Here is a 14,790-nt window from a genome sequence, read left to right as displayed (position 1 = left end):
AAAAAGATAATATCCCAGAAACAAAACCAAAAAAAAGAAAATAATACATATCCGCTAACACTGCTCTCGTTGAAAATATGACTAGTAATGATATTTTCATGAAAATGAAAGTTTCCAAGGCCATTAAATAAAATATTATAAAAACTAAAAAAAACAGAAAGAAAAAAGAAACGCAGCTCCACAAGTTACAGCTCACCTTCTGAACCTCCGTTTCTTTATCTGGAAAAGGGGGTTGTGGTGAGGTTCAAGTGAGATGACTCAGGGTAAGCAGCCAGGAAGGAGAACTGTTACTTGTAGTATCATTGCCCTGGGCCCCTGGGGAGTGGGCTTACCCAATCTCATCCCCTCCAGAGGCTTAAGCTCCTGGCACTGAAAACCTAGCTGTGACTGTTCATTGCCACATGCATTCCGCCTGAGGCCCTCTGTCTCCTTGAGTCCCTACTGTTCCCCTTCAACCACTTTTGGATCCACCTCGTAGGACTTCCCACAGATGAATTCCAGGCTGAATGCCTAATGTCGGGTGCCAGGTCCCCCAGATCCTCTGTCTCTGTCTCAACTAACACAGGAACCCTTTCCTCACTTGCCCACCCCAGGCCACTGGCCTGATTTGGGGTGAAACGGTTAACCCTGAAGATGTGATAACTACAGATGTCACCACCGTCCTCTTCACCACCTCTCTCCATTAGGATCGCCTGGAGCCACCACATCCTCTCAGCCATCATGACCATCAACCTCGTGTTGGAACTTTTAAGTGGCCCCCATAAAATAAGACCAACGGGCTGCAGGATGTCATTTCTTTGTGGGCCATAATGGCTGGGGGTATATGCTATTGTCTGTGAATATGTACCACTTATTAGCTGGGCAAGTTGCTTAAGCTCCCCAGGCCTCCGTTTCCTCATCTGCGAAATGGGGATGCTACCTCCAAGCAGAACTATGTTCATTCAGGAGTCATGTGTCAGCATCTACTGTGTGCCTGAGAGTGGGCTATGGATGAGAGTAAAAAAGGGTACCTCCCTGGGCTGGGGCCCTGGGCAGGTCAGTGGTGAGTTCTCAGGCCAACAAGGGCTGCAGTGGGGAGGTGCAGGGGCTTGTGGGAGGACCCCTGGTGGGGAGAACCCCTAACCGGCCTCACATGCCCTGGGCTGAAAAGTTACCCCATGGGTATGAAGTCTATGAAAACACTCAGCACTCTTCCTGGAGCCTTCGCTGATTGTGCAACTTGGGAAGCATCGCTTCATTTTTCCGAGCCCCTGCCCCTAAGGCTTATTAAATAAAAAATTGGCTAACGTCTATATGGGGCTCATTAGGTGCCAGGCACTGTCCTGAGCACTGTATGCATATGATCTCATTTAGTCCTCCTGAGAGCCCTTGGGAAGGTTTCATGTTACTCCCGTTTTATAAGTGAGGAAACTGAGGTATGTGAGATGAAGTAACTTGTTCAGAGTGGCACAGATGGTATAGGGGAACAGGAGCTCGAACCCGGACAGGCTGGTGGCTGTGTCCACGCCCTCAACCATCAAAAACATCTGGACTGCCTCACTCTGCCTTCGAGGAGCTCAGACTGTCGGGAGGGAAGGTCAACTGAACTGAAATAAACTGAAAATGACCGCTTCTGGGGTCAGAAAGGTGGGGAAGGAGGGGTTCAGCTCTGCCACTTCTCTTCGCTGGGCCTGCTCCCCAACTACAAAATGGGAACTTTGTAGGGGTGTCAGGAGAATTAAAGGGTCTGCAGGCAAAGCGCTTATCACACAGTGGGAACCTGCATACAGCGGGATCCCAGCAGGGCGGGGCATGTACCTTGCTGATGTCAGGGGACCTGGCACGACCACCTTCGGCATCGCTGAAGGCCTTGGTGACAGCAAACTGGATGGCTAGCCCAGTCATGGTGCCGGTGGACAGCGGCCGGATGCGATGCACGGCCTGCAGCAGCGCAGCCTTGGAGCCGTGGGCCCGCAGCGGGAACTCCTGCTTCACCGAGCTGGCGTAGTTGACCACGCCCACCCGGGTGGCATTGGGCCCCACATTTAGTGACTCGATGACCTGGGACAGGAACACTTTCACCTTCTCAAACTCCACCGGCCGCACGCTGCGTGAGCTGTCGACAACAAACACCAGGTCCGTGGGCCGGGTCCGGCAGAGGTGCCCTGGGAGGGGTAGGAGGGAGAAGACAAAGACAGAGCAGGGGGCTGAGGTCACGGGGCTGGGCCAGGACACGCCAGGAAAGGAGCAGAGTAACAGGAACTACTTAGGTCCTGACTCGAGACCTCAGGCAGAGGAGACTGGACTCAAGCCAGGGTAGCTGGGTCCTTTTGCCAGCATGTGGGCACTCGGGCAAGCACCTTGCCACGGGCCCCACAGCTCAGCCTCTGGGAAAGAGAGGCTCAAATCCTGGCCTAGGGTAACTCACTTCACCTCTCTGAGCCTCAGTTTCCTTGTCTGTACAGTGAGCTTCCTTACAGGATCTTTTGAGGACGAGCAAAAGTGCACAGAGGATGGAGCAATGATGGCCTTAAGAAAACCCTCTTCTCAGGTCGCAGCCCAGACTGCTGCCATGAACAAGGGGCAGCTGTTTCTCCCAGCTGGGCAGGAGAGCACTGAGGGGGGGCCCTCCGAGGTAGACACAGCCCCGAAGGCCAGCACGGGGCCCATCAACCTGCCCTCTTTCATCTGAGCATCAAAGCAAATCACCAAAGTGGACCCAGTTCCCCTCAACCCAGCGCAGCCTGCTGAGGGCCAGGAGAAAAGGCAGGAGCTTCTAGTGGTCACCTTGGCAGCCTGATCAGGTGGACCCCGAGACACACCCCCAAGGAAAGATGTCTTTCCAGACACCCTGGGAAGCAGCGCTGAATGCTGGGAAGTGCATGGAGTTGGTGTGAGGCAGGCAGGGCTTCCAATCCCAGCTCAGCCACTCAGTGGCTCTGGGCAGGTCATTGCACCTTTAGGAGCTTCAGTTTTCCCATCTGTCCAGTGGGAAGAAAAGGCTTACTGCTTGATGATGTCACAAGCCTGGGCCTGCAGCCTGCGGGGGGGCTCAGTACAAAAGCCCTTCCCTCTCCATACCGCACTGAGTCAGACTGAGCAGAGCTGCTTCTAAGCAAGGATGCAGGAAGAATCGGGGACGGAAAGTGTGGTGGGCTGTCCCAGCTCCCAGCCACAGTGCCCTAGACCCAGGCATCAGAGCTCCTCAAGGGACCTTAGAAATGACCTGGCAGCCACTCCCTGTACCTGAGACTACAAATATTAATACATTAACTGAGGCCCAGAGAGAGAGAGTGAATTGGTCACACCATAAAGCAGGGGGTCAGGAGCCAGGAGGCTCTAAGGCTCTCTCACTGTGTCATCTTAAGTCCTCCCTTCTCCGGCCTCAGTTTCCCCATCTGTACAGGAAGAGATGGGCATTCTAGGATTCAAGGTCCAAGGCTGACACTCTGGGAGTAGTACAACATGCAGGGAGCCTGATACAGGATGTGCTGGAAGGGCTGGTGAAGAGAGAAGGGAGCCTCAGCCCCCCAGAGCTGCACTCATCACAGAGCCATGAGCTCAGCCCTGGGCTTGGTGCAGCTCCAGACATCAGCGCCTCTCTACATAGCTTCTGCCCTCAGTGACCCAAGAATCAGCAGTCCCTGCAGCATGCGTGATCCCTGAGGGAATCCTAGGGGCTGAGAAACCAGGGAAGGCTCTAGGGCTCCTCATGTCCCCCGGCAGAAACGACTAAGGGTCACCCCTGCCCTGGCCTTTGTGAATGCCACCCTCTCTATCCCTGTACCGCCCTGCTGGCCACCCTGCCTCCCTGCCCCACTCCGCATCCCGGATCACTGCCCGATCCCCCAAGCTGTTGGTCAGGGGTCACTCCTGCGTCCCCCACCTCACACAAGCCCCCTCACCTCTGGACTGAGGGGCAAGCCCAAGTGTGCGTGGGGCCAGGAGCAGCAGCAGCAGACCGCAGAGCACGAGGCTGGTACTAGAGATGACCCTCATGGTCCTGGCAGCGTGGGCAGGAGCCGGCACAGTTGTGGGGGCCAATGGGGTCCCGGTCTTATCAACCTTGCTGCCCAGCCTCCCAGCCAGGCGGCCCCCCACTGACGTGGGGGTGCCCTGCCCCGGGCCCTAGCCCCCTTTCGGGGGGCGGGGCCGGGCTGAATGGAGGTGTGTGTGCTGAGAGAGGGAGGGAGTTGCCTGGCCTGGGCTGAAGAGGCCCCTCCAACCACAAGGGCTCCTTTGCCTACAGAAGCAACCAGAGCTGCAGCTGGAATTCAGGAAATCTCAGGTGGGTGGAGGGCGGCTCCTCTCGGGGCTGGGATCCTGCACTGACCCACAGCTGCCACTCTCAGCCCAGAGAAACCCAAGTCCGATGGCCTCACGCCCCAGACCTGCCCTGCCCCTCATCCCACACCAAATTCTTCTCTTACCTGCAATTACAACCCCAATTTCCTCATTGAACACACTTCCCCTTCTCCAGCCTCGCCTGTCCCCTGCCTCTCCGCAGGAGCCCTGCTCTCCAGCTGCACCTGGATTCTCAGAGCTTTCCTCCAGGCCTTTGCACAATGCAGGGCCATCTGCCCAGAATGACTTTCCTCCCGCTCGCTCTGCCTAACAGAATCTTTCAAGATCATAATCGGAGTAACGCGTACATTAGTACTTGATATGTGCAAGGAAGCAGACAAGATGGTTAAGAGCACAGGCTTGCAGCCACATTAGCTGGGTTTGCTATGTACTCCATGTGTGGCTATTTTTAGGTTACTCTGCCTCTGTGCCTCCAAGTCTTCATCTGGGAACTGGGGGTGCTAACAGTGCCTACCTCCTAGGGTTGATTAGAGGAGCAGAGTTATAGGAACTGTCTCATTGGATTCTGACAACCTTGTGAGGAAGTGACTATTATTATCCCCATTTCCCAGACGAGGAACTGAAAGACAGAGGTGAGTAACTTGTCTAAAACCACACAGCTAAGAAGTGTAGGGCCAGGATAGGGCCCCAGGCTGGTGCTGCCAGCCACCCTGCTGGCTCTGGAGGTGCCTTCTCCATGCCCACCTCTCCCCTGCTCCCTGGGCTAGGCCCCCCTCCCTGTGCTGCTATGCATTGTCTGTCTCACCCACGAGCACATAAGAGTCTGGCTAATTGATCTCTGCATCCAAGCCCAGCCCAGGGTCTGCATAGAGGAGGCAAAACTAAAGGCTTTTAAATAAAGGCACATCACCAGGAATGTCCCTATAGTTGCATCTCGGTCCAGTAGTTGATGGGATAAAACAGGAGGAGCATGGGCTTGGCCACCTGAGAGACCCAGGCTCAAATCCACTTCTGCTATTGACTGGCTGTGTGACCTGGAGCTGGTGACTTAACCTCTCTGAGCCTCAGCTTGTTACCATGCAATGGGAATGGCAGTACTTGGCCTGCCCACCTCTTTGGGACTATGTGAGGAAGCAATGAGAAGACAGAAGTGGAGATGAGAGTCAAAGAATTACCATCTTCCTAGGCGGTAGAATCATTAACACTTAAGACCTGTGCACATCACTCTATGTAAATTATACCTCAGTAAAAGGAAATGTACAGGCATTTTTTTTAAAAAAAATGATTGTGAGGCACAGCTGACCCAACCAACATTCTCACAATCTTCATCGATAATGGCACAGTCATTTACTATATCGCTGTATCTCCTTTGTTCTCCTGACAAACCTGTGATGCCGGCAAATCCAAGTATATTAATTAGCCCATTTCTCCGATGAGGAAACTGAGGCCTAGAGAGATTCGTGACGCCTAAAGCACCCAGCCAGTTTAGAGGCAGAGCCAAGCCTGGAACTCAGGTTTCGTTCACCTTTGACCCAGCTTTAGAGAAGCAAGTTAATAGCATTTCCCTCTGACTTTCCCCATTTAAGTTTCATTTATTCATATAATTCATAGCCCTCCCCAATTCCAAAAACCAGGAGGCTGCTGGGGGTTTTTTTCTCTACAACTTATAAGCCTAATTCTCTTCTCCAGAGACTACAGGCACGATGACTGTGGTACACACCACTTCCCCGTATTGTGTTTTTTGGGGTTTTTTTAAGAGTTTATTGGGGAATTGGGGAAGGGAATAGTGTTGGGGAGTTGGGGGAGGGGAACATTGTGTTTTTCCAGGTCCCATCAGCTCCAAGTCAAGTTGTTGTCCTTCAGCCTTAGTTGTGGAGGGCGCAGCTCAGCTCTGAGTCTAGTCACCGCTTTCAATCTAGTAGTGGGGGAACGCAGCCCACCACCCCATGCGGGAGTCGAACCAGCAACCTTGTTGCACACTGGGCCATGCGGCCGCCCGTTGGCAGCTAGGCAGCAGCTCAGCTAGGGCGCAGCTCACTGGCCCATGTAGGAATAGAACTGGTGACCCTGTTGCTCAGAGCTCGCGCTCTAACCAACTGAGCCACCGGGCCGGCCCCTGAATTGTGTTATAAGTGTGTTACCTGCCTCCCCCAGAGGGTGTTAGCTCCCTCCAAGCAGGAGTTTTGCCTGTCTCAGTTACCACTGACTCCCTGGGACCCAGCATGGTCCCTGAAACAGGGTACATGGTGAGCAAATAAATAAATGAACTAAAAGGAGGAAATAATGGTGAAGGGTCCAACCGGAGTCAGCAATGGTGATTGACCGACAGTGACAGAGTGCTCTCCCTGTCGCCCTGCTGAAGGTGGACGAGGAGAACGTGAGCTGGAGTCCCCTCGCCCACCGCCCCCTCTCCCCAGTGGACAGGGCTGTGTCCAGAGCTCAGGGTACAAAGCTCTCTTGGCCAGGGCAGCAAGCAGCTGGGCCCATGAAATAGCTCTTTCAGCTCCAGCCCTGAATGGCAGTTCTATGGACTCTCGGAGGAACACAGGCGCCTTCTCTGTGTCACTTCTCTGCTCATTAGCAGAGCCACAGAAATATGCTACAGGTAAGTTTTCAGGGACAGAGGTGGGTTCCCCCAAAAAGGGGGCAGCTTTAACATTCCGTCGTGGGAGCAAGGGCTTAGGGGGAGGAGATTTGGAAGTTCAGCATATACATTGAGGAAAGAAAATAAATATTTGTGTTTTTAAAGTGTGAAACATTTTTCCCCAGGAATCAAAATTGGGAACAGTATGTCCGGTATGGGCCAGAGGAAAAAAATATGTGTTGAGGGGCCTTCCTCGAGGCTGCTCCCCAGTCAGACAGCGGCCGTGAACGGCTCCCGCTGTTCCCGCTTCTTGTTTTCACACACCTCAGGTTTCCAGAAACTTAAAGCTTTTAGTGTTTTATCCAAGAGAGAGCGTTGTGATAAAGTGAGAGGCCCCTGGGCAGAGTGCTGCTCAGTGGAAAGCGTGAAAGACCCCCCCCCTCCCAACCCCAAGACTCAGCGCTTTTCCTAAAGAGCAGACCTGGTTACCTGGAGCTCCCAGGATGAGCGATGCGACCTCACCTAGGTCAGCATGTCCCCGTCCTCCTTGACCCTCCACCATCACAGTGTGGCCGGATCCACATACACCATTACCATTATTTATTGAATCTTTTTCCCTTTAAATCCACTTTTTGAAAAAATGATCCTCCTCCTAGGACATAATAGCCATGAAAGCACTGGTTTGATGTAGTTCATATGTTCATTCCACCATGCCTTCAAATAAATTTGAAAGCAGTTTAAATTTAACTTTTTCACCCACCGAGCACCCAAAAAGTATCGTGTGTTCTGCCAATGGTGTGTATCTCAGACTTTAAGGAAACCTGTGAAGTGAAAAATACTTTGGAAACGGACAGAGATGGATGGGATACCATGTTCTGTCACCTGCCAGCTGTGCTGACTTCAGATGATTCTCTTCTGCCCCTCGGTTTCCTGTCTGTAAGTTGGGATCTCAATGCCAGTGTCACAGGGTGGTTGAGAATGAAATGTATTGAATGCGGCATCAGTGTTGCTTCCACCATGAGTCTGTATTAGTCAGGATAGAACGGGCTAAGCTGCAGTAATGAAAAAGCCCTCGGGTCACAATAGCCTTAATACAAGGGTGTGTGCTCTATCTTGTGACAAGGGCTGGTGCTAAACAGGTGCCTCCCTGCACAGGCCCTCCCAAGGCTGCCTCTCTTCCTGTGCCACCCAGTCCAATCCCTCGTCTCCAGCCTCACGGAGGAGAGAGAGACAGCAAGTGTGTCTCTTAGCTGCCTCACACAAGGAGTGCACCTCGCCTGACTCTGTCTAGAAGCCCAGGGGTGGGCCGTAGGTGTTTAGTGAGCAGCAAACCTCTCTGTCACCTTCCCAAGTGAAAAAGCTTTCGTTGGCCCTACATCACCTCTCGATGCAGATTCAAACTTAACTGGGCATTTAAGGCACTTCACAAGCTGTTTCTTGCCGCCTTTTCCAGGCCACTGCCAGCCTCTCTCCATCCCCTCTTTCGTTCCTCTCTCTTCTCTGCCGCAGGATGAGTGACTGCCTCTTCAGTCTTCTCATCGCACCTTTTCCCCTTAATTGCAGCAGGTTCCATTTCAGATTTTACTGATTGGTTTTAGTGACTCTTGCTCCAGGGGACTGTGAGAATCTCAAAGGCAGAGACTCTGCCTTTTGCACCAGCACATCAGAGTTTGTGCTCAATAAATGGTGATTCATTTTGTTTGGGTAGGGGGAGAGGGGACATAAAACCTTGAACCTCAGGCTCTGAAGGAAACTCAAAGGTCATCTAGACAGTCTATCCAGCCTGCCACCCATGATACTCACCTGGAGAAGTTGTTAAAAATACAGAATCTACCCATGTTGGATGCCATCTTGGGGCCAGAGGGTCAGCCCACAGCCTTGGGGGCAGCTGTCAGAGCTCCCGGTGGGGAAGGGCACCCACTGTCAATCATGCTGAGTGGGGATTGAGCATGTGGGGGGAAGGCTTAGGTGTGTTTAGCACCAGGAACCATAGCAGACCCTGTCAATACCCTGCCACGGACCTTCAGCCCACCTCTGGGTTCACCTACTGTTTCGGTGGGCTGTTCCCATCAGACTGACAGCGAACAAGGCAGCCTGGGCATTTCACATCCTCAGGGCAACCTTCAACCAGCAGGGGCTGGGCGCTGTGGATGAACACCCCCGGTTTCCCATCCCCCGCTGAGCAATTCTGAGACATGCTCCTCATGGCCCCTCAGAAGGTCCCCAGCAGGGAGTGAGCCCCAATTGCCCACAGAGGTGAGCTACTTATTAACACCCTTTTTATTGGTTTTTATCTCTTCCCTGCCTCATTTTCCCCCTCACTATATTTCCTGGGACCACCTCCCAAATAAACTACCTGCACCCAAGTCCTTATCTCAGGATCTTCTTTTGGGGGGAACTTAAAAGAAGTTAAAGCAACGCTTTCTCAAGTGTGAGAGTCCTAGACTAGGCTGGGTTTGGGGTTCTCCTGGGGGTGGGGGAGAACAACCCTAACAGGCGGGGCAGGTGAAGACAAGGAAAGGAGGTACCTGTGCAGAGCCCTGGGGCCAGCTGGAATCTGCGAGTCTCTAGGCGGATTCCTCATCTAGATGCATTTGCAAGTTGGTGTCTGTTTTGTGCTTCCTTCAGCTACTCCCAAACTGCCCATAAGTTTGGTTAAGGTTTTGCAAAAGAAAAATACAGATTCTCAGGTTCCCATTCCAGACCCAGCAAATCTAGATTTCTAAGCTCTCCAGGTGGTTCTGATGTAATTAAATCACCGATATCATCCAACCTCCCATATAAAACATAAATTCTCTCTTTGTCTCTGGAAAGCTGTAGTCCAGCCTACGGTGGAACACCTTTTGGACAGGGAGCTTGCTGTCCCCCAAAGTATTCCATCCCGCTCTGAGAGTGAGCAAGCCTGTTGGTGTACCATGTTCGGTGACCTGACAATCCACTGAGCTGATTTTTCCCTAATGAAAATATCTTAATTACTTACAAACATCCTTTCCAACACAGATTCCAGCCCCCTGACAGCCTGATGCCAGCTCCCAGTGGCATTTCTGTTTTTGGTGTTTTTTTTTTTAAGATTTTATAGGGGAATTGGGGGAGGGGAACAGCGCTGGGGAATCGGGGTAGGGGAACAGACAAATTGCTGTCCTTTTGTTCTTCAGCCTAGTTGTGGAGGACGTCGCTTCACTGGCCCATGTTGGTGTTGAGATCATTGTACTCTTCCCGGCTGAAGCAGATCAGTCGCCAGTCATTGGACGGCCGCTCATGGTGGCTCATAGCAGCTCACGCCGGCTGCCGGCCACTCACACTGGCTGCCGGCTGCTCACGGTAGCTCACGGCAGCCCACTGCAGCCCTACTGCAGCCCCACTGCAGCCTACGCTGTCACTGGCAACTCATGGCAGCCCAGCTCCAGGTTGAGCTGTTGTTCACCATCTTAGCTTTAGAGGGCGCAGCGTCACTGGCCCATGTGGGATCCAAACCAGGGCCCTGCTGCTCAGAGCTCGCACTCCCAAGCCAACTCTTAACCACAACAAGCCACTCGGCCGGCCCCTCCCAGTGGCATTTCAATTTGTCTCTTTCCCTCTTAAAGATTTGGGCTCTGGATTTAATGTAATCCTCCAGCTAGCAGAACAGAATATATTTTCTCCCACATTTACCAAAGTACCGAACCTCTATTCATGTTGCCTGAAATTCCCTGCTGTTTTCCCCTCAGCCTCAAAAGAGAACCTCTGGAGACCTGAGAAGAGTGCATGAAGATGTGCGAGCAGTGGTCAGCTGCCTGTTTCATCCTTCAGTTTCCGAGCTCTGGATCTGCACTGACCAAGGCTTCGGACATTCAGGATTGTTGCTGCTGCTGCCACTTGGAAGGAGGGAAAAAAATAAAGCTTCCTCCAAATTGGGAAGAGGTGGTCCACATGTTTTCTATTGCTATGTAACCAATTACCACAAATTTAGCAGCTTAAAACAGCACAAATGTGTTATCTCACAGTTTCTGACGGTCAGAAGCCTGGGGACAACAAAACTGGGCTCTCTGTTCAGTGCCTCACAGGCTGAAATCAAGATGTTGGCTGGGCTGCGTTCTTCTCCAGAGCTCAGGATCCCCTTTTTAAGCTCACACAGTGGTTGTCAGAATTTAGTTCCTTGAGGTTGTCAGACTGAACCCCCTTCCCTGCCCCCATCTCTTGTTGGCTGTTAACCAAAGGCCACTCTCAGCTCCAAGAGGCCACCCGCAGTTCTTTGTCATGTGGTCTCCTCCAAAGCCCTCTCATGCTTCAAATCTCTCCCATAACCAAGTTCCCCTCTTCAGGAAGAGCCTAGTCCCTTTTAAGGGATCACCTGATTAGTCCAGGCTCACCCAGGTAATCTCCTTTTCTTAAAGTCAACTGTGCCACGTAACATAACCTAATCACAAGAGTGACTATCTCATCAGATTCACCGGTTCGGCCCATACTCAAGGGGAGAGAACTATACAAGGTCTTAGTCATTGGAGGCCATCTTAGAATTCTGCCTACCTCCAGTGGTATATATGGGCATAGAACAAAGGAGGGAGAGAGGATGGCAGGGGATTGACAAGGAAATACAGCATTTTTCGATTTACGGGTAGTTGCTTCAGGGTCAGTATAGGAAGAACTAGGTGCTAACTAACATACCCAAATTACAACCCGCTAGTTACTCTCATAGTTCAGTCTCCAGATCCTTCCTTCTGGGATGCCTTGGTGATGAAGGATGGTAGAGATAACGTCCTGTGGAGTTTGGTGACCTGGGAGCAAGGCCTGGCCTTGTTCTGACCCACGGAGTGTCTACAAGCAACTGAAGAATGTTAGAGTCAAAATTGCTCTACCTTCAGCCTCATAAAGATATCCAACCCCGGAAACACTTCAGTGTTTCCTTCCACACTCCCCTTGACATACCCAAGCAGAGAGCTGGGACAGTACACAGGAACATTCCTGGCACGGTCCCTGTTCCTTCCATTTGAGAAAGGGCTAAGCCAGGGCCTCCAAGAAAACCATGAACCACCAGACAAAGACAAAGGGCCAGTATATCAAGATAAGACAAGGAAACCTGCTAGGACAGCCAAGACCAAAATGGCCACGTGAATCACCTCCAAGTAACCTCCAGCCACATTATATGGTCATTATAATACATCTCCATGCTAAATGACACACCCACCTGCGCCATGACACCTCTGGCAAGGACCATATAAGAACGCAAAACAGGGATGTATCCCAAATTCCCAGGAAAACTCACCCCTTCCAAAAACTAATAAAAATATTCCTCCCCCTTATTCCCATATTAAAAAGCTTAATAAAAACCACGTAAGGAGGATGGGGCTGTCTCTTGCCTCAGGGCAGCCTCTACTCCCCCGTGGAGTGGATTACCTCACAATAAACTACGTACTTTTGGTTTTTCGCCTGGCTCATGCTTGAATTCTTTCCTGCCCAAGCCGAGAACCCTCTTTCCTGCAATACATTGTCCCACCTGAATGAAGTGCTTTAGAATTAACACCTTGGTTTTTCCCAAAGCCCTCTGATAGGAATTCAGCTCCACCAGCCCAGGAACTTGGGCCTGTCAAGGTCAAGGCTGAATGTATGGCGGTGTTGTAAGCTGTGAGTTATCAGAGGTGAGACTCCCAGACTGGTGTCATCCTCTGGCACGTGGTCACATCTCTAGGCCTTTGCCCAGGTTGGCTCCCTACCTGGATTGTCCCCCCCCCCCAGCAGGTGGAACAGAGGAAGCTGCAAGTCCAGTGTCAACCACCTGGGTCCCTGAGGTGGCAGCAAAACTGTTTACCAGACGGACTCTGTTTATTTAGAGCTGTGGCTCCCTTGTGCTGGCTGCTCTCTGCCAAGCCCACTGCCTATCAGACGCTCTTGGTGGCTAATTAGACAGGCTTCCTCCTAGCGTCCCAGGAGACTGGAGTGCGAGCAGAGAGCCCATCTGGGCGGGTAGTGGGCAGGGGCCTGTGGCTGCAGAGACCCACAGTAGCTTCTTCTTACACTCACAGCAGAGGTTCCAAGGCCACCCAGAAACCCCAGGTGGGCCCAAGGGTGGGTCCTCCCTGACTTCCTTTAACCTGGGAACTGCTTTTCTTGACACTTAAAACTATTTCATTGCAAACCGAAGACATTCCCAGGGTGCCTGATTGGACGTGAATCTCTGGCCTCCCCAAAAGTCAGCAGAGACCCACAAAGTGGAGAACGTGCCCATGATCACAGAGCAAGATTGCTCATCTGTAAAGTGGCTACACTGCCCCCACCCCCAGGCTGTTGCGGTGTCACTGGGCTTCCCATCCTGTACAGGTCCCCTTCAGGCCACAGCCCCTGTGTGTGAGGTCTCGCCTGTGGTTCGTCACACCTCACATGTGCTGTTTTGGTCTCGGGCCCTACAAGCAGCCAGTCAAGCTGGAAGCCAGAGGCCAGACAGGGCAAGGAGGCCTGTGCTTTCATCTGAAGACATGCCAGCATCGTGTCCAGCGGATTGGTTAACACCTCCACAAACCTTGGTGACATCCCACCCACGTGGTCCACAGATGACACTCACATTCCCACCTCCCTCCTTCCTTGCTGTCCTGAACGCCAGACCTGTAAACAGCTGCCTCCTGAGCACCTCCTATCATGTGTCCCTCAAGGCAACTCAAATGCAAACAAAGCTCAGTGTATCCTCCTTTGTCCCCATCCTGTGTCCCTAGCTCAGAGCTGGACACCAACCCCAACACTCTCCAAACCTGGGCATCCGCCTCGATCCTCCCTCTTCCTCACTTCTGTGTCCAGGCTCTGCCTGTCCTGCTTCCCAGATAGCTCATCAGTATACCCAGCCCCACGGCCACTGCCTGCTTGCAGTCCCCAGAATTCCTCCCCTGGGCCACTTGCCTGTCAGCCTTCTGTCTGGGCCCTGCACCCACCATGGACCCCTGTCTCTCATCACAGGCCCTTGAGCCAGGCCCGTCCTCCGTGTCACACGTAACAATGGCTAGGCCTCAGTTCCCTCTTCAAGGGGCTTTCCAAGGTTCTAAAATCAGGCCGTTACTCTGCGCAGCTTCGATGTGGATGAGGTGGGGCAGGAAGGACGACAGGACAAGCTCAGGCTGCAGTCAGGCCCATTGGAGTTAAACCCCAGCTGTGCCCCGCAACCAGTCATGACTTCGGGCACGTGGCTTGCCCACCCTGAGCCTCAGGAATGATCGCCGCACAGCACCTGCCACAGGGGGTCAGTGGGAGAGTCATGGAGACGACACACGGAAGAGTCCACTCCATTATGGGGACCATTCCTTCCTGCTACCATCAGAGCCTTGAGAAACTGGGGTGCTCCCAGTTTCTGCCACTCGGGTTTGGTTTTACAGGCTCTTCTTCTCCCCAAGAGACAGCCTGTCTGGGTGGCCCTCACCTGCCCTCCTGCACGCAGTCCCCTCTTTCCTGGGGCCGGCTCCTTTCAGGGCTTCTAGCTCACACAGGCCCTCTCAGTGGGTCCAAATCTGGCCCTGTCAAAGGACCCCTGTGTGAGCCTCAAACAGCGCATTGACAGGGCCGTGGTGAGGGCTGCCCAGCCGCTCGCGGGCTGGCTTGGCTTGGCCGGTCCACGAGACTTCCCCAAACCCAGCTATTTCCTGTTCCTTGCGCCGGCCCCGTCCCAGCTGCCTGGCCACAGGGTACAATCCCACTATACATCTCAGCCGATTCCTTGGCTCCAGGCCAGGGGTAGGGGTTGGGGAGTAACCTCAACTGTTCCTCGGGACACACGGCCATGGCCCCTTGGTGTCCTCTTGACGAGAATGCAAGGTTGGAGACAAGGCCAATCCCTCCCTCCTGTAACTTCTGCCCCCAATTCCCATTGGACGGGGGCTTCCAGCCCTCTTTGTGTGGATCATCACAGGAAGCAAGAGATCACACAGGCTAGGACCCCAGCCCCTCTTCCAGCCTTCATATGGAGT

At 52.8% G+C, this 14,790-nt stretch overlaps 1 protein-coding gene across 1 annotated transcript in view; it reads right to left on the bottom strand.

Annotated features, from left to right (window-relative positions):
• The window catches only part of MATN1 (matrilin 1), a 22,269-nt gene extending 18,261 nt beyond the window's left edge, over positions 1–4,008 (bottom strand). The window contains exons 1-2 of the mRNA XM_019657927.1: positions 3,885–4,008; positions 1,798–2,144 (exon numbers count right to left, since the gene is read on the bottom strand). Coding sequence (XP_019513472.1) covers positions 1,798–2,144; positions 3,885–3,978 — 441 coding nt within the window. The 5' untranslated portion in view covers positions 3,979–4,008. The remainder of the gene's footprint in view (positions 1–1,797; positions 2,145–3,884) is intronic.
• Between the last annotated feature and the right edge of the window lie 10,782 nt (positions 4,009–14,790).

This window comes from Hipposideros armiger, unplaced genomic scaffold (genome assembly GCF_001890085.2).
Source record: "Hipposideros armiger isolate ML-2016 unplaced genomic scaffold, ASM189008v1 scaffold_10, whole genome shotgun sequence".
Lineage (NCBI taxonomy): Eukaryota > Metazoa > Chordata > Mammalia > Chiroptera > Hipposideridae > Hipposideros > Hipposideros armiger.
Note: the sequence above shows the minus strand (reverse complement) of the source record. Positions and strands in the feature narration are given on the sequence as shown.